The sequence below is a fragment of the Kryptolebias marmoratus genome, linkage group LG12, assembly GCF_001649575.2.
Source record: "Kryptolebias marmoratus isolate JLee-2015 linkage group LG12, ASM164957v2, whole genome shotgun sequence".
Lineage (NCBI taxonomy): Eukaryota > Metazoa > Chordata > Actinopteri > Cyprinodontiformes > Rivulidae > Kryptolebias > Kryptolebias marmoratus.
The window spans coordinates 15,139,899-15,159,105 of record NC_051441.1 but is presented as its reverse complement, the minus strand read 5'-3'; the positions used below and the strand labels follow the sequence as shown (position 1 = coordinate 15,159,105).

The window sequence follows — 19,207 nt, the reverse complement described above, 5'->3', positions numbered from 1 at the left end:
ACTTTTCTCCCTCATTCGTCCCTGTTCCACCGATAAGCACAGAGTACATGTCAGCAGCCAAGGTCAAGGCCCAGTCTGACAATTTCTAAAGCAGAGAGCCAAAGTAAGACATTTTTGAGGAAGAAGCAAATGCAGAAAAAGAGTAAAACGAGAAGGCAATATGTTGTCACCTGTTTGATTAGGGGAATGGCTGACGGAATCCCGAATGGGAGCCATGCCTGGAAACAAAGTGGGAGACTGTCAAGACTTGAAAGGGAGACAGAGACAGAAAAGTGGGAAGAAGATGTTAGAAACGGCTGGAACAAGCAGGCAATGCAATGAGAATCGGGCAAACAAAAGAAAACAAGAACTTTAAAGCCAGACAAGATAAAAAAAAGAAGGGCTTGCAAGAACAAGTGCATTAGTGTTTTCTGTAACTAAATCTCCACTTGCAGAATTAAAAGGCTTTTAATCATCAAGTTGTGTTATGGGCCACAAGTTACCACTTTTAGTGGTACTTAAACGCTTCACTCGTTAATCCCTGAATGACACCCCAATGCTAAAAAAAAATACTAATATTCTTTTTTAAAATCACTGACGTGTAAGGAATCAGATACAGATCATAAGATACAGATTTGAAGCTTTTTTTTTTACTCTATGTAGCTACGATCCCACTGATTTTGGATTGAAGCACAAAAATAACATTTATTGAGAACCCTTCAGCCAAAATCCTGTTATTTATAGAAAGACCAAATGTGATGTTCTAGTCTTTTCGCTATTTACCTATAAATGCCACTGGTGGCTGCAGCTCCTGGCTGGACAGGAGGGCGTCCCCGGCTTCAGAGGAGAACAGGTGACCTTTGGTTCCCAGCTTTACACAGGGCAGGTCAAAGGTCGGCGCTACGCGAGCACAGCCCTCAAGGGTGTGAGGTGAGGAGGCGGGGCTTGTCAGAGCAGGCAGCAGGCTGATCAGCCCCCCTTGGCATCGCTGAGGACTGTATGTGTGTGTAGATTTGTGTGCGCGCCTGCGTTTATGTAAATTGGGTGGGGGAAGGGGGGTGTGCGTGGTATAGATTAAGGACTGTCCTGATGTAGTATGCTCTGGCACTGCAGAAAAACAGAACAAGAGAGTTTGTTACTTCATTGTTTCGTAGCTACAGTCAGTAGTTTCAGATCTAAAACAATCCGTAAATTAATTTACAACATCAACCATCAACCATCACGAACAGCAGCTTCTGAAGCAGTTCTGAGATATTTTAAACATCTGTCACAAACTCACGTGTTTCATATCATAAATATAACTAAATGCTTTACAGCTTGCTTTAAAACACCACATGGTTAACTTGGTTACTTACATATCTTTAAAAAAAAAAAAAACACGTTTTGTGACCCATGGACTTTCGCAGTACCAGACAGTGTTGGGTGTGATCAGGCCGCGTGTTATCACTTGTATCAATGGGAGGAGAATTGATTTTCCTGTCTTTTTATTTTTTGACTAAAAACAGCAGCAGATGTTCTGCTTAGCCTACAAACTACAAGAATTACGCTCAAGTATACAAACCTGCAAAACAAAATTACGACTATAAGAAAAGTTTGCAGTGGAAATGGTTATGCTAAAGAAACAAACAAAAAAACAGTGTATTACTGAAATGAATACTGAACACTTTCTGGCTTATCTGACGCCTGATGGAGTAATAATACTGCGGTCTAACGCAGGTGAGTAAGTTAATTAAAAGAACGGGGTAAAGCAGCGCTTCAACCTGCTGCTTTTCCTTTCGGTTCCAACTCGGCTTGAAAACCTCATAAAAATGAGCAGGGCGTACTGGTTGTCGATAGATACTACAGCTGTAATCAGAAACACGCTAACAGAGTCTGCTGTAATAAAGTCATGTAGCGTATTGTTGTAAAACTGGCAACGCTGGATGTTCAGTGCATGACTGAGCAAGTCTGAGAAAAGAGTGCAGTGCCAACTTTATATTTCTATTAGCAGCATCCAAGATGTAAACTCCACCTGGGACACAATGACTCTACAGCTGTTTTCATGTTAACGCTTCCTCTCCAGATTTCTTTCTTTGCCAACTATTGAAACCAAACGTTTATCCCTGAAGCCGTCAAATCAGAGCTGAAGACATGACAGCAGATCTCGTTAATCTTTGTTGTTATGGCTGTTGCATGTTTATAACTATATTTAGCCATCGCGCATTTATATACGACTCTCTCGTTTCCTGAGAATCGTAATTTTATGTAAACTGTTTATCTTTTGTTGGTGAAGTAGTGGCAATTTTAGTTGAAGCCAGATGTTTACATACACTGTTTAAAAAACAACACCGTTCCAGTTTTAGGTCAGACAGGACTCCCCGAATTATTTCTATTTGCTAAATGCTCAAATAATGAGAGAAGGAACCATCTTCACAGTCACAAGTTTACATACACACAGCATCATGGTGTGGTGGTGTTTTGCTGCAGGAGGGACCTGCAGCAAAATAGGTGGCACCACAAGGAAAGAACAGTTTGAGGAAATATTGAAGCAACATCTAAATACCTCAGACAGGAAGTTAAAGCTTGGACACAAATGTGTCTTCAAATGGACATCCTGTCTCATTAGTTACAGAGTGGACTCAGGACAACAAGGTCCTGATTTCAGGCGGCCTACAAACCTGACTCAGTTCCACTGGTTCTGTCAGGAGGAACGGGACAAAAACAACAAACTACTGAGAGGAACTTGAAGGAAACCCAGAACGTTTGACCCAAGTCAGACAGTTTAAAGACAATGCTGCCAAATACTAAGATAAAGGATGTCAACTTGTTTTGTTTTTTAGTATTACTTTCTTCAGAGATTCAGCAAATAGAAACGATTTTGGGAATTCTATCCGACCTAAAACAGGAAAGGTTTTGTTTGATTTAACGTCCAACAGTGAGAAAAAAAATGGTGTATGTAAACATCTGGTTTCAGTGCTTTCTTCTCATACAGGCATTCGTCCCTTTCCTGCAACCATTTCAAACCAGGCCTGATACGCCTTTTTTTCCCACAGTAGTGTTGTGTGAAAGAACCACGGTGGAATATTTTGGTCATGTTTAAAAGTAACAGTGACTAAGGTGGGTTTTAGGGAAATACTCAAAAAAAGGAGCAACCCCATCAGTGAAATGGAAAGCGTCACACGCCTCAAAATAGCCCTCGGTCAACAGCAGCCAGTGTGTAGTTATACAAAAGGTAATGCTGTTCTGAATAAACAGAGCTATAAAGACTTTGTGTTGATTATCCTTTTTGCCACTGTTGCCTGTAGGGCCCCATTTCTGTCTTTTTGTCATTTATTTCAGTCTGCAAACATTTGTGTTTTGTTATTAGTTTAAATGACAAATATGCATCCAGGAAACGACACGCACATCAAACCACTTCATCAACTAAATCTGTAAAAGAGGAGCGTGATAAAAATCAAATTCATTATTTTTAAAGGCCATCATATAATCTTTTTAGTCAGGCCCAAAGCTCGCAGTATTCTAAATAAGACAAGTAGAAGGGAAGGGAAAATGCACTCCTGAGTGAGGTGTAAAACTTGAATTTCTCCAAGAAAACTTGGAGCTTTTGACACAAGCTGGCTGTAGCACATGTGCGTCTCATGACCTTTTCTTACTGCAGGTTAGAAAAGCGAGTTGCCCCCTCTGCCTGCCCGCGGTACACAGGTCTATTTATAAGTTACCAGTTCAAATAACAACCACTCTGTTCACCAGCCAACACGATAAGAGAACAAACAAGCCCGTGTGTGGAGAACCAGCGAGTGCGGAGACGCAGCAAGGATGGATGTGTTAGGAAACCAATTTACAACTAAAAAAAAAATTGTTACAAATCCTAATATACAACGACAACTTCCAAGCAGCGAGAATACAGTTGTTCCAACAAAATATAAGGTAGTCTTACTGTGATTCTCCTTTTAGTTTTTTTCTTTAAGATTAATAAAACAACAATTAGTGCCACCAAACTACACAACTCAAATAAGAAAAAGAGTAACTAATAATATCATTACCCCACAAATACTACCAGTATAGTAATCTAAAGCTCTGATAAAACAACACCTATAGGACTGGATGAAAAAGTGGAGGCTGAGAGCTCTGACTTCCAGGTAAACCAGCTAAAATACATTAATGGTGAGCACGATAAAGCAAACAAAGCTGGTTACTTCCTTGAATCCTGGCACAAGCTTCACATGAGCTGATACACCTGGTTCCACAAAACCACCTGGTTCAGAACAGCGTCGCAGCTTTCAATTTATCAGCAAAAGGCGGTGTAAAAAATGAATGGAAAAACTACTCCACATTATGCTTTAGGTAACATGAATCTGTGATGAGCACTGCTTAAACTTCCATCTTGGTTTGGTTGTAAAATTTATAAAAAGGGGACGAACGGGTCCGTTAAAACAATCATGAACTACAGGAATAATCGATGGAAAATGTCTTTTTTTTGTCCTCTTCAAAACAGGATGTTAATTTGACTCATTTGTGTTGTCAGTTCTTTTTCTTAAATGTTAAAATTTGCCCAAAACAACCAAATAACCAACATCCAGGTTGAGTACATCGAGGACAGAGTTTTGCTATTATTTTAAAGGTAGGAGATGATATAGAGACATTTAAAAAAAAATGATAAGAAGGCATGAAAATAAAGATATGACAACTACATTAGATGTAAGAGGGGAAAAGGAGAGAAGTGGAGTGGTAACAGGTATGAACAAACAGGCTGAAGCCAGTCGTCTGTGCTGATCTGACAAGAATGCAGCTGCAGCTTTTAACACGACTCCACTCAGCCACACATCAATCTGCTACACTGTGTTGTCTGCTTGGCAGACACAAGAAATGGGAAATTAAATTATGTACAAAACAACAAAAAAAACAGAGCATACAAGCCACCACGCACCAACCACTGGTCTAGTCAGGAGTCAACCCACGATGTGTTTTGGCTTTTTATCCTCCCTTTCCTGAACAGACCAAACATTTAACAAACAATACCAATTAAAAAAGGCTTTTTTTCTACATGGATAAGAAGTTTTATTTTAACCTAACTTTCTAAAACTTGCAAATATCAGTAATAAACAAAAACCTGAGCATGTATAATCTAAATATAAGTTAATTTAAGCACTTTGAATAGTTGCAAATGTTTTGAAATTCTCCAATGAGCGCTCAAATTGCTGAATCTTTCCTCCCACATATGCATACCCACCTAAAAAGGGATTAATGTTTTAGGTTTTATCGGACTTTTATAAAAACACTGGACGCAGTGACTGTCAAGTGAACATTGTTTACAGCTGAAGGATTGTTTCGTGTGTCTCACTGTTGCATAGCAACAGCAGATCTATTTGAAGTATTGTGCTATCTTGCTAAAAGCTGACATATTTTTAACATCTTCTGCATCACAGTGCAAAGCAACAAGCCCTTAGAAAGAAATGTTAGGAATGTTAAGGAAGAGACAAATAAAATTCCTTGAAATATAATTGGGCAGTCTGAAAAAGGTAGTAAAAATAATATAAAGACAGTTCGGCTAAAAAAATTCACATTAGCTGCATCAAAACCTTTGCAGAGCACCACTACTAAGGTTAAGGTGGAAAAGGTTCATTTGGAGCCTTGTTTATTAAAATTGTTAATTATAAGAGCAACAAGACAACTATTTATTTATCGTGCATAGCCAATATAAACTGAAAGTTGTATTTTTTATCCCCCCCCCCCCAAGAAAATCAACCTAATTACATTCACCGGAGCCGAGTCAACGCTAGTTAGAAAAGACCCTGTCGTCATGGCAACTTTCCAAACCACTCCTCATTCCTTGGACGTGTCCAAGCAAGATGACATTAGTGTCAAGAGCACGTCCCAGTGTCTTCCAACGAACCGAGCGAAAACTGCAGAAACCCCGTGAGTGAACAATCTGCTTTTTTTTGTTGTCGTTTTTTTTACCCCCCCCCCCCTTACATGTCAACTTCCTTAAATTGATAGGAGAAGAATGCAGTGAGGGGAACAGCAGGAAGTTCAGAGAAAAGGCTGGGTTTACTGTACGGAGGTGCAGGTGTGACAGAGGTACGTCTGCAAGCCTGTCAAACCGGCACGAAGCGCGTGAGATCACATACGTGGTGCGACCGTGTGCAGGAGCAGATAAGAGCAGAGCTCACCACCCTTCGGACCAGCGACGGGGAGGGGTTTCAGGAGCCCCCCCCGACCGAGTTCGAGTCAAAACAGGGCTCAATGTGCGCAGAAGCGTCGGCATTGAGTCTTTAAGCATGACTCATCTGCTGCTTGCTCAGTCGTCCCTTTGATTTTACAGTAACCTGTCCACCCATGTCTTTATTTTCACCCGTTTGGTTAATAGTTTAATATTAGTCAGTGCTTGTGTTTGTTTTTCTCCCTGACAAAAGGATATTTTGAGTCCTGCAGTGAGCGAAATTCTTCAACAGCCTGGAAGTTGAATATATCTTTTTATTGTTTTTCAACACTGCAGCACCTCCTGATGCCTCAGTAAACTGAAACAGAGGTTCTGAAACTGCAGTAGCATCATTTATTCAAATCCATATTCAATTTGGCAAAATATGACATAAATATATGTCTTACAGGCCAAGATATCTGTTGTATTACGCTAGCATCGTTTCCATCCACTGACTGAAAATGCAAGCACTGATTCAGTCAAACCAGCGAGTATACGTTTTTAGTCCCAGTGTAGAAGTTTCCAACTAAAACATTAAAAAAATAGCTATAAATGTTTACTAACAAATGGTTTATCTATAAAAAGTCAGATAATAATGCAAAATGTTATTAAAAGTATCTAAGATATCAAAACAGCTGCTTGTTTTGTCAAAATATAAAACAGTTGACTGTCAAGAAGATTTTTACAATTCAAATCTGGAAATTTTTGATTTTGTTTTGACTACTGAAGGAAAACTAAACAATAGAACTAATCTTTTGTTAGTTTGCGAAACATCTTCTTGGTGCTCTCCTGGTAATAAGTCACACTTTATTTTCCTTCAAGCCCAGTCCAGAAAGACAAAGACAAAGAGGCCTTCGGGAGTAAAATGATTACTCTGTAGTTACTGGGTAACTTATTGGGGAAGAAAAGATTTCAGGACACTGAATGACTTGCTCCAGTTCACGGTGTGGCAACACAACATCTGGAAAATGATACAGAAAGAGGGATGAAGGGATGAAGGCAAACAAGGCAACGGTGCAGAGAAATAAAAAAAACTAAATGGAAAAAAGGGTGCCACTGAAGGACCTGAAGGACAAAGATAGATTGACGGCCTGTCTTGTAACAGGAGTAGGTTCCTACTACGGCTCAGTGGAAACTAAAAGCAATTCAAATGGAAAAGGCCACCACGTCACAGGGCAATCTACACTGGCAGCCAGAGTAACGCAAACTGCACTACTGAGACAGAAATACTCCAACAGATCCCCGACCGTGCTGGGAGTCACAGCGAGGAAGTGAAGACCTGTCATTGTTACGTCAAAAATACTTCCCTGAAGGTTTCTAAAACTGCTTATAAGCTAGCTTTATATCCTCTATTATAGAGCGTAAGTGATATATAATATTTGTGCAACTGGACCGATTGAAAACACTAAAAGCAGACATAACTCGGATAAACATCTCCGGAGGAACAAGTTCCTAAAAGAAACGGATGTTGATGGATCACACAGATAGGAAGTCCTGAAAAACAAACCACCCAGCACAGAACTGAAACAAAAAGTAACTCCCAACTCATTAAAATATCATGAAGACCGGACAAAAAATACAATAAAACATAAAACAAGAAACTAAATTTGCATGTTTTTCCCCTCATATCCTCATATCCCCTCAATTATTTGAAAGCAAAGTTGTTGAACGGCTGCCAGCCAGCATTTGTTTACTTATGTAAACAACCGAAGTGACTGAAAACAGGTCAACAAGGAAGAGCCGTTTGGGATGGAGAAGTCCGGCAATTTTGAGGTTTTGGTTTGTGTTTACGCTCAGATTTGTTGAGTGAAATATGCAGATAAAATACCGTAAACTAACCGGTCTAGAGGAAGTGTTTGAACGCTGAGCTCTGCCTTTACGGCGCCATTTTTGCTGCCCAATATTTATTCTTAATAGTGGTTTTACTCGTTTCTTATCTTTCCATTCGAACTTTGCAGCAGATTCACGTTTACATTTCTTTTCTTCAACTCAACGCTTTGTCCGATTCCACCATATTTGTTTACAGTCAGCCTGATGTATGTCGACCATGTGATTTTCAGCAGATTCAGTCTTTGTATACATAGGTGTACCTATATTCATATATATCTGGAAAGCTACTTCAAACTGCTCCATTTAATACAGTTCAGGATAACATTTATATCAGATTTCATAATCGCCAATGAGTACCTTTAAAACTGAATAAAATTACCAACACAGTTAAAGCAAGTTTGCATTCCTCTTACCTTTTGTTCAGTCCAAAACCTTAAACTCCTTCCTTCTCAGACTCTCTGTCTCTGTCTCTTCCATCCACTGTTCTTCCCTCCGTGGGTGCGTTCCTTGTGGATAACAAAACATACTTTTACTTCACAGTTCTGCTGCTCTTCCATCATGAGATGTTCCTTATTACAGCTGCAAAAAACCTAATGTTTCACATGGTTTTTTTTGTAGCCGAGTCAAAAATGTTGAAGTCCAATCTCTGAGAAAAAAAACTGCTTAAATGAAGAAAAAAAAGGTAGAAAACTGTTCAACTATTTTGGAAAATAAGAACTATATGACAGAGGAAACTGAAGTAAATAACCATGTAGCAATATTTATCGAAAACGTGGCTAAAAGGCTGACCTTTCTGCTTAGGAGAATTTTAGCCCTGGAGCAAATTTTGGTGATAACCCTGGAGCTAAAGATTATCCCAGGTGTGATTATCACACGTTTAGTGTCAAAGAGGTCTGGGACATGTGTTGGAGCGTGTGCACATGACTCCCAGCAGCCACTGCGTACATCATTTTGTGCTCAGACTTGTCAGACTTGAATTATAAATTGCAGGCCCTAAATTGTTTTAGTCGAGCTGCGACTCCAATGAATAACAAGTTTGACCTTGGACTTTTCTGTTCTGGTCAAAACTCTTGTTTGAGTGGGCGAGCAACCTTCTGCCAAGAGTAGCTTTTTTTCCCCATTTTCATAGGTTGCATCTGTCACCTGACATGTAGAGGATTTATTTACATGTGTTGTTAAATTCGGAGTTGGAACGCAGATCAGCGACCATCTGCTCAGCTCCAACGTTGGTTCAGTCAATTACTGTTTCCTGCTGAGTGCCTGCAGGCCCCAAAGATTGATTTACTGCAGCTTGGGGCTTCATTTTAGCAACTAAGAGGGACAAATTTACAAACATATCATGCATATTTAAAACACATAAAAGAAACAGTAAATATATCAACGTTAGCTGCATTGTATTAAGTACAAGGAGCTTCGTAAATTGAGATTTTTTGTGAGAAAAAGGTTTTTTGTACTGTTTAAGGAACACAAAGGATAAGTTTTTGAACCTTAAAGAACTGAATTTGTGAAAAAAAAACGGCAACTACCTACCAACTAGCTACCTCTAATGACATCTTGTAATTAGTGCCCTATAAGGTTGTTGCTTCTCCCTCGGTGGGTGATAAAGTTTAGCAGTGGTGGATCGAGAGGGTGTGTCGTTTAGCCCGCAGGAGAAAGCTGCAGGCTGCAGTCTAATCCCATAATGAGATTACAGCACAGCGTTTATCTTAGCTTCGCCCAGACTCAGAAAGTGAAACACATACATTATACACACAACACATTTTTTTTGCATGGACTCATAGAAATAACCCTCACACTTATTTAAAGTCTGGTAGTTTGTTTTTTTTTCCACCATTGGGAAAAACAAATAAAGTGAAATGAACATATAAGATTATATATTTGAAATGCATTAGTTTTAGTTCTGATAGTTGTAGCTTTTTTTAATGATTCACCCTAAACCAAATAAAAAGATGGCACTGCATTCATTTTAATACTGCTCCTTTAACAACTAAACAAATTAAATTAAATCAGGGTGTAAACAACTATTTCAAAAACCAAGTTTGGGAGTGTTCGTTCATCGTGTTCTGAAAACGGTACGAGGAAGACGTCCGTCACACATTTTATGTGCCGCCGTGCTCCGTGTGAGTTCGGCTGTCTGCGTGCGCTCGTTAGGTGATTTATGAACGGTCAGAGACGGCCTGAAGACAAACGGATCTTTGCGGCCCATTTTGAGGAACGGTTTTCTGAAAGTGCCTCATAAGAGGAGGGAGAGGAATTTGTTTTATACGACCTTAGAGACAGGCAGCGCCGCAATTATATCAAATCTAAGATTTTTTAGTCAACTTAAAAGACTTGTTTGGGTTGGAGGAGTTCCTCACAGAGTAGAATCACTCTGTACCCTGTTAAACTCCTGAAAAGGCTTTTTTTTTTTAAATCATGCAATCCCCCCCCCCCCCCAATTGTGCCACTTTATGTTATGTTATCAATGACCATTTTGTGTTTGTCTTCTTTAATGAATCTGTTGATGTACGAACAACAAGGAATCTGGAAATTGACACTGCCATCTGTGTTTGTCTTTAAATATGTATTTCCTAGACTTAAAGACACAAAAATGTTACTTTTTGCTGTTAATTAAATAGTTAAACCAAAGAGGCCGCAATAAAAAATATGAACTGCTTTCCATTAACGCCATCTCTAAATAGGGTGTTTGTTGTTGTTAAATGGATAAAATAACCTGGACTATTACTTTCAATTTTTTTCAACACTTTAGTTTTTCTGATCAGACAAAGTGCTGATGGACAAAAACAAAAAGATGAGAAAGATCTGTGAAATATCTCATTAGCAAGAGATATAATAGAAAGACCTAAAAAGTGATCTGGTCGTAAAATGTGAATCAAATATAGGAAATTCCAAGAATGCTTTGTTTACTTGAGCAGAAGTCCCAGTTAAAACACTTTGCTGCCACTCACTCAGTCTCTTTGTGAACTCGCCTATGCCTGCTGCCAAATACAACAGAAAGTTTATAAAAATAAACTATATCTGGCCTCCTGAAGGAGATCAAAACTCTGAAGCCTTCTATTATTCTGGTGCTTAAATCATACAGGAGCAGCAATTCTGTGAGGATTATATTGATTGTGTTCGTACCGCAGTGGACATATTTTCCCTCAGACATGCAGCCCAACAGAAGACAATAAAGCAGAGATTTACCAACACGTGCACATGCAGAGTGGTTTCTGTCCCTGAAAGGCGAAAACCAGAAGGTGGTCGCGTGGCTAATTTGCACATCATTTGCATTAGTAAGTTCTCACAGCCTCAACGCTGAAGTCCCCGGCGCAGGAAAGTCACCGCTCAATTAAGAGATGACAAATAATCCCTAATCAGAAACAGAACGACGGCGAGCTTTATTATGGAGGTTGAAGAGGAAACCCGTGAGATTTACAGCTCAGCTGCACCGTATCGGTTTGGTGCCGCTAAAATGAGGCCAGTTCATTCAGGTCAAATAGTCCAAAACAACAACAACAACAAAAGGACAACATTTTCCTGATATTATTCATATTCCTAATTTCTAAAAAAAAAAAAAGAAGAGAGAAATGGTGTCACTTTTATAAGGGAGTCTGAGAAGCAAGCTGTAGACCAAAGCTTGTTTTTTTATATTAATTTTCCTAATTTTTCACTTAAAGTTTCTGACAAAATTAATAAAAGTTTAGCCTGAAATTCCATGTTTGGACTGCCTGTGTGAAGCATCTTATACTTTGGCAATTCAACCCATTTTGTTTTGTGTTCTTCAGGAAATATTTCTTTCACATTTATCTGTTCGAAGGCAGGTGAGATCATCAGAGCTGTGACGTTTTGAGCCTTCTATGCAGGAAAGATTCAGCGGGATCGTTCCATCTGCTGTTTGTATCATTACAGGCCCCTGTTCTGTATTTTTCTAACTCCTTACTCAGTTTGCTGGTCTCGATGCAAAGACAGTCTTTGCCCATTTCATTCAGAGCACATTTCCACAAAGTTGTCAATGTTGCGTTTTTGCAGCAGGATAATTTGGTTTTAATGGGGATCGTTCTGGCGCTTCTTCCGTTTGGTATAGTCCCAAACATTTGACCTTTTTCTTCACCTTTCTTCTGTTGAACTTGGAATAGTGTTGGCATGTTGTCCGACTGCAATAACTGTCCCTGTGAAACACGATGTCCACTGAATATCATGCAGTCACAAGGATTACATGAAGCATCAGATGTAAGATTTTTTTGTAATCGAACTTTTTAAGTAAGTCAAATCCTTTCAGCTCTTAAACAGTTTTATTTAAAATGGTACACCACTATTAAAATAAGTAAAAACAGATCTACTTTTTTTCCCCATTTACAGACTAGAAAAAACAAAGTCCTGATTAAATGTTTCTGTAAAAAACTTGAGCTTCGCTGCAGAAAGCTGAACCTAACTTTGGTCGAATTTTCGGAAAGGCAGGTTTGTTTCTCAAAACTGACTAAAACATTTACACTATTATGTTTCAAATTCCAAAGACATTTTTTTTCTGTTGCCAAGTCTAAGCCAGACAACTTGTTTATGCAAAACTGGCTTGGTGTGCAGCTCACATCCTGTCTGAGCACGCACGGCTCAACTGCATCAAATTCTTCCTTTTTTTTTTGCACCCGACTTGTTCCGATCTTGTAACCATCTACAGGTGTGGTTTAATTACTCAGAGGGGCAATGGTCAACTACCTGAGCCCCAATCAATGCAGCACCAACAAAACAAAAGCTGCACTATCTTGGGAATTTATCGCACTGTAGGACTGAACTCTAAACACAACAATCGCACCTTGGAGTCATTCACGCTGGCTTCCCCTCAAACCTCAATCGTCTTATAAAAGATAAGCTTTTTCTTAGCGTAGTTTAGATTAAAAAATGAAACAAGATCGCAGGTAATGAAAGGTACTCGTGTGTGTTGCCTGAAAGTGACTCAACGTTAACTTGTGCACATAATGAGAGCCTTGAAATCAGGAATGCCTAATATTCAATTTGTTTCCTCTAGAAATAAAAAAAAACATCCTGTAATACACACCTCCACAGAATACAATCTAAACTTTAGGTCACGGTTTCTTTTCTCAAGTACTACTGCTTTGTTGCAGAGTCAAAAAATTATATATAAAACCATTCAAACTTTCTTTTTAAATCACTTTTTCAGCAACAGTCAGCTGCACTTTTATTTAACTGGAAAATATGCCCCAGTGCTGGGAAACTATGGCATGTGGACCAGCTCGGCAACCAAACAAACCAAAAGAAAAAAAACAAAACACCTCATTAAGCTGCAAAAACTACAGATCTCTACTGTGACACTGCACAGAATCGAACACCAAAAACTAGAGATGCAATTACTGCCCAAAAATAAAAATAAACACTGAGCGCAGACAGAGGATTCGTGAAGAACTTTAGGCTCTAGAAACAACCAACTAAACGGTGGCCCCTTTTGAATACCACGGTGAAGACCCACAGATCTATTGTGTGCCTGCGTGTGGACCAGCTGTACGAGCACAAAGAGCCTGCACAAACACCTCGCACACGCACACAAAACATCAGGATTCTGGCTTCTTGCGTGGCCATTTTAAAAACAGCAAAGCTCAGTCAGCACAATGCAGCCTCAACCGACCCAGACCCACCGATTCAATTCAAACGGAACTGCGTGCGCTAGCATAAGCAATAGCTGCCAGTCCCACCCCCTTTGACACCCCTTCCTCTCCCCCAAAACACACACACACACACCTTTGGTGGAGCAGAAACATGTCTTGTATTGTGTAAAGAGAAACAGCTAGAAAGTCAATACAAATTGTTGCTCTTATGTCAGAGTCCACTGCTAATTTATCTCACAGCTGATCTCAAATACTGAAATTAAATATATTTTTGCAACTTAAGATGTGCTTTTGATTTACAAAACAATGTTTCTTAGAAAAAGCCTACAATTACGAAGGTAAATAAGGTTTAAACAAATGTCAGTGCATCACAGAATTTAAAAAAAAAATCCTTTAAAAAGTTACTGAAAGGGTTGTTGCAGAAAACGGTGGACCCGACGCTGTTGCCTGAGAGAAGGGTTTTTGTGTGTTATTATGAGCACACTGACCTGTTAAGATGCTTCAGTTTCTTTGGTGGCAACAGCTTTCAATTCCAAATCTGTGGGAGAGGAAAGGAAATGGTCAGAAATGAACCTGAGAAGCATCCATGACGATGCTACCTGAAACCAAAGCTAAAAGATCTAATCCCTATGTCGTAGCATGAAGAAGCACCCCCTTTTTCCTGACCTCTGACCTAGTGTCGTCTTTTACCATCCGTTCTCTGAAAAGCTCAGTCTGACCCAAGTGAATCTTGATAGTTTTGGGACACTTGTGGACCTCTAATTAGTTTTTCACAGATTGTTTACATGCTTTCTTTCCCAAGGCTTATGAAGAAAATATGATTCAGTGTTAAAATGAGATATGTTTATTTGATTATTAAGCTTTTTTTCCCTCTCTTGTCTTACAGGAGAACTGCATTCAGTTCGACTGAAAGACTCTTTGGACAACAAGATAAAAACTTTCTGCTCAACCCCAAGGTCTGAACGATCTGAGGGGAAAGCCTTGGCGGCTGATTGCAACTCCGTGTTTGTCGTGTGAAGAGCTTCTTCCCCTTGTTTTGTCATTTTTCTAACCTCAGAAAAACTGTGTTTTTCTCTGTTTTTTAAGTCCAGCAGACAAAGATAGAGAAAGAGAAACTTAAGTTGAGAAATAACTCTTCACACTGTTAGGAAAGAATTGCTTCAGTTTGCATGTTAGCTGCCTCCTTGCCAACCTTCTGCAAACATCCCCGCTCCTTATGCGACCTTGAACAGAACGTTGACCTCTGACCCTCAACCTGCCTCCTCGCCATGGTCCCGTTGAGGCCCAAGAAGCCTTTAAGTTCCTAAAAGACGAACTGACCACTGGTCCAGTGAGGCACCTATAAAGCTGCTGCCATCCTCCATGAGAAGTCGGCTCTCATTCACGTGTTGTTGTGACGAAAACCGCGTCATTTTTTGTTCTCGTAGCAGCTTCGCCCACCGCTTCATAACAAAAGGCCCTGGACAAAATATTTCTCACGGGGGTTTGCGCCAAGTAATGTGTGATTGGTCGGAAGTTGTTTATGTGGAAAAGCCGGTGAGCTTTAATGGAGTCATTTAGCTTCTACTGCTCCTCTGAGAAGCTGTTAGAAAATACAGCCGTATTTACAATCGTTCCAGCAAAACTTAGAAACCTGTGAACTTAAAAAGACCGTGAGGAGACACAGGCAGCTCTTTGTGGCTGTGCTGGCCGGGAGGAAGTGCGCCTCGGTCGGGCAGCGCAGGAACACGTTCCCCTCGTTTGCTCATCATTGTGCATCGTCAGATTTGAAAATGTCAAACAGCGAGTACTGTTTCAGTCTATTTCTGATCTGATTCATCAAAACCAACCTGACAACCTGGCAGAATAATAAAATATTCTGACCAAATTTCCAATTGAACTATTCGCCAAAATAGTTTAAACTATCTTGTGCGGGTAAGAAGCCGAAAACATCAACCCTAAAACCCAAACAATCGCTTCAAAAAATTATATTTAGTTTAAACTAATAATCACTTTTTTACTTGATAGTCATTCCTCAGTAATATCCCCTAAACTCTTAGTGTTAGTCTCATTTTGTTGTGTCATCCCAATTGTTTATTGCTGATTCCATTTTCCTGATTTAGTTTTATTTTTGCAATAAAACCTCAAAGACAAAAAACAGTTCACTCCTTATTCAGTGTACATATTATGATAAAGAGTTCCTGTGATTAACAGACTCAGCTTCTGCTGTTGTGATCTGATAAGAAAAAGGATGAATAGGTTAAATACTCTATAAAAGGTATAATCAATCTGTTTGGTCACTCTGACCTGATGGCCCTGATTTAAGGAGAGCTTAATATGTGGTAAGTTGAAGAAAGGTTATCACCCTTCCTCATCCATCTGCTAAAACATTCACGCTGATTGTTTGCAAGCAACTCGCTTGACTTGTCTCGCTGTAAGCAAACACTTGCTGTCAAAAGCCATGATCCAAAAGGTTTACGCAGGCATGAGGAATAAGGAATAGGATTCACACTTCAATGCATTTCGTGTTAAAGATATTTCAGATACCAGTCCATGTGGGGAAATGCAAGTCAAACTGGATAACAGCGCAATGTATGACCGGGACCCTTGTGTGTGTGAAAAATGACAAGATAAAGAGAAAGTGCTGGTGGAGGTCAAAGTTACACACCGGGTCCTGATCGGCCATTATCTCAGCTGTTGCCTGACTTACTACAGCTTAGCCAACATGGCCTCTGTCGAGCTCCGGGGTTTAGGTGAAATATACACATAAACAGGGGGCCCTTATGTGGTATCAAATTACCGTCGAAGCAATTAATACATAACAAGGCTGGGTGGCGTTTACAGTGTTGTTTTATAAGTGAAAAAAGGCTCGATGAATATGAGCGTCAAAAGGCAGACGAGCGACGGTCCGGGTATTTTCTGCTCAAGTTGCCGAGCCTTTGTTTACCGATAGGGGGCGATAAACGCTCATCAAAAACACTACTGCAGGTTAACATTTTCAACACCCAATATAAATGAAATATAACACGGCTAAATGCTAAATTGTCCGTTATTGCTTTTAGTTATGCGTTTGTGCTTTCAATGCAACTCACAAAAACCCGAAACTGGTGTTCGCTTCGACCGCCGAGCGAGCTGCGTCGTCAGATTAGCATAGCTGCTAATGCTAGCAGCTGCTAAGCGGCTAACAGGCGGGTTTAGCTCAATAATAGATGCTTTAAAAAGGTGGTTATTCTAACAAAAAGCACACAGTTCAACTACACTCGCTTACCTAGCTTGGTAATGGCTCCAAAACACGCAGCACAACTTACTTTAAGAGGAAAGTACGCGGAGCTAGCATTAACTAGTTAATGCTAGCAACAAAAAAAAGGTTAATCGCTTCCCAAAGAGAAATATTCACATGTTAGAGGCTTCGGAAGGCTTAGCCCCTTGTAGGCAAACACAGCCCGGTGTTTCTGTAATCGATGCCTTTGCAAAGTGCAGTGCAAATCGGCCGTGAGCGCCGTCCTGCTCGGGATAGTTACTAGTTAACACAGTCGTAGCTAACTAAACAACAGCGACCCCCCGGTCCTCCACACTCCCCTGTGTGTGTGTTAGCTCGATGGCTGTAAAGGTGCGGGGGGGTAGAAAAAAAGAAGCTCAAAAACAAGAGAAAAGCAGCCTCACCTCATTGAAGAATAAAGTGCAACACAGTGGAAAGGAAAGCCGACTGTAAGGCTAAAGAAATTCAACGCGTTTGCAGCATCTACGAGGGGAGGCATACATCCTGCGTGATCGCCATTTTCTTCGACTCGCCGCTGTTCTTTCGCTCGCTCCGCTCCGCTTTCCCCTCCTCTATGTGTGTGTGTGTGTGTTGGGGGTAGACGGCGCAGGAAACACACAACCACTTCCTTTGACTCAGGCGACGACACACAATTTCGAGTTGTGCCGAAAGAAATTGTGAGCAAAGTCTGCACAGAGTCGCCCTTTTAAAAGGAAAGCTATTTGTTTTGTTGTTGTTTTGTTTTTAAAGCTACCACACTTAAAGCTCTGTGCAAATGGTTAGGACCAACCACTGCACCCAAGGAGGCAAATTTTAATATTTTAAAGTGGTCTCAATCAAGAGCTATCCAGTAGTTTAGTTTAGTTTGTTTACTTTGGCTGCTTTTCCCACTCATTTTCTGTCCTCAAACCTGACCATAACAGCACACTGTGAGAGGTTTCATTAAAAAAAGAGAGGAACGTTAAAAGAATCGGCAAAAAAAAAACTATAAAGATGCACCCTTTTGTTTGATTAATTACTATTAAAGCTTTGGGATTCACCTTGTTGGTGATAAAAGACCATTTTATTAGTAAAACTGTGTCACTGTTTTAGTATTTGCAGTAGATTCAGCTGGAAAATTTCCAATTTGTGTCAGTCTGCATGGTGGAGAAGTCCAAAGAAACAATAAAAAACAGAAAAACAATTATACCACTCTGAATAACACAAGTTTTCCCAACAACAATAATAAAAAAAAAGAAAACACAGACTATCTTTATTGAAAGGTAATCTTTATTTTAGTTTCCATTGTTTCCCTCTTTTGCTAAATCTTTGTTTTTCTGTTTACCCAGACAAGTTTTTTATTTTTTATTTTTATGTATTTTGCAAGTTTGTTGCTTTCGGAAGCGAAAAAGTTGCGTTTTTGAACTCATCGTGCTTCTCTTAAAACTTTGCGTTGTGTTCAGTTTCATGTTCTGGATGCGAGAACGGCAGCAAAATGGAGACTTTCAAGAAGTGTGACGAAGAACCTTTAAAAAGTTAACGAGACCTTTCAACGTTTGTCCGCTCAGGTGTGTAAAACCCGTTCTGAAATACCTAGGCTGGTCAGAAACCCTTCAGCTCAGATTTTTACCAACATTATTAAAATTTGTGGCTATAAACATCCTACTTCCAGAAATGTTTGATGCCGTTCCAAAGCTTTCTTCTGCTGCCAGGAATGGAAGTCCTGAAGACGGCTCGGGTGTTTATTTCTCTACAGATTCCTTTGCCTCAAAGTATGCAGGCATGAAAATAAAATAATAAAAAAAGAGTGGGCTATCTGTCACACACTCACACATGAAGAATGTGGAGATTTTAGTGAGTCCTAACTGTGATCACAAGCTTTACTTTGCCATCATGCGTGGACTTGGCTGTTATATAAGAGAAGAAGAAAAAAAAAAAGAGCGAAAAACGCCTAAACAGAGAAACAAACACAGTGTGGAATCTGCAAACGCTTCACCGTCGAGACAAAGGCTGTTACAGGAGAGAGCAGCGACGTGTGTGTGTGTGTAAAGCAACGACTATTGACCCACCGATGGTAAAAACAACCCCCAGCCTTGTTCGCAAATTACCTCCCTTATCTGTGTGTGTTTGACTGTGAGGAAGAGTGAGAGGCAGGGTTTGTCTGCTGCCAAGTAGTGATTTTATTTGACCAAGCTTCAAAGACGCCAAGATTAGATTGTGTTCGGCCTGAAGACGTGCGTAAACCTTCGACGCTTGGGGTCTCGTAAGGAATACCACCGGCGGTGGCAAACCTGGAGTTTATAAACATGGATAACAGTGGAAACGGTTTAAAAAAACGATTAAACATTAATAAAGAATCTCGAACCCTTAACACAGATAACACACAGTAATCTCAAACCAAAT

General features: G+C 39.9%; 1 protein-coding gene across 2 annotated transcripts in view; it reads right to left on the bottom strand.

The window, feature by feature from the left end:
• Nucleotides 1–17,402, bottom strand: part of LOC108236223 (trinucleotide repeat containing adaptor 6A) — a 31,904-nt gene extending 14,502 nt beyond the window's left edge. For both annotated transcript variants that reach the window (XM_017416740.3, XM_017416742.3), the window contains exons 1-5: nt 17,230–17,402; nt 14,076–14,125; nt 8,401–8,493; nt 763–1,086; nt 171–218 (exon numbers count right to left, since the gene is read on the bottom strand). In XM_017416740.3, the coding sequence (XP_017272229.1) occupies nt 171–216 (46 nt within the window). In that variant the 5' untranslated portion in view covers nt 217–218; nt 763–1,086; nt 8,401–8,493; nt 14,076–14,125; nt 17,230–17,402. The remainder of the gene's footprint in view (nt 1–170; nt 219–762; nt 1,087–8,400; nt 8,494–14,075; nt 14,126–17,229) is intronic.
• Nucleotides 17,403–19,207: the final 1,805 nt, after the last annotated feature.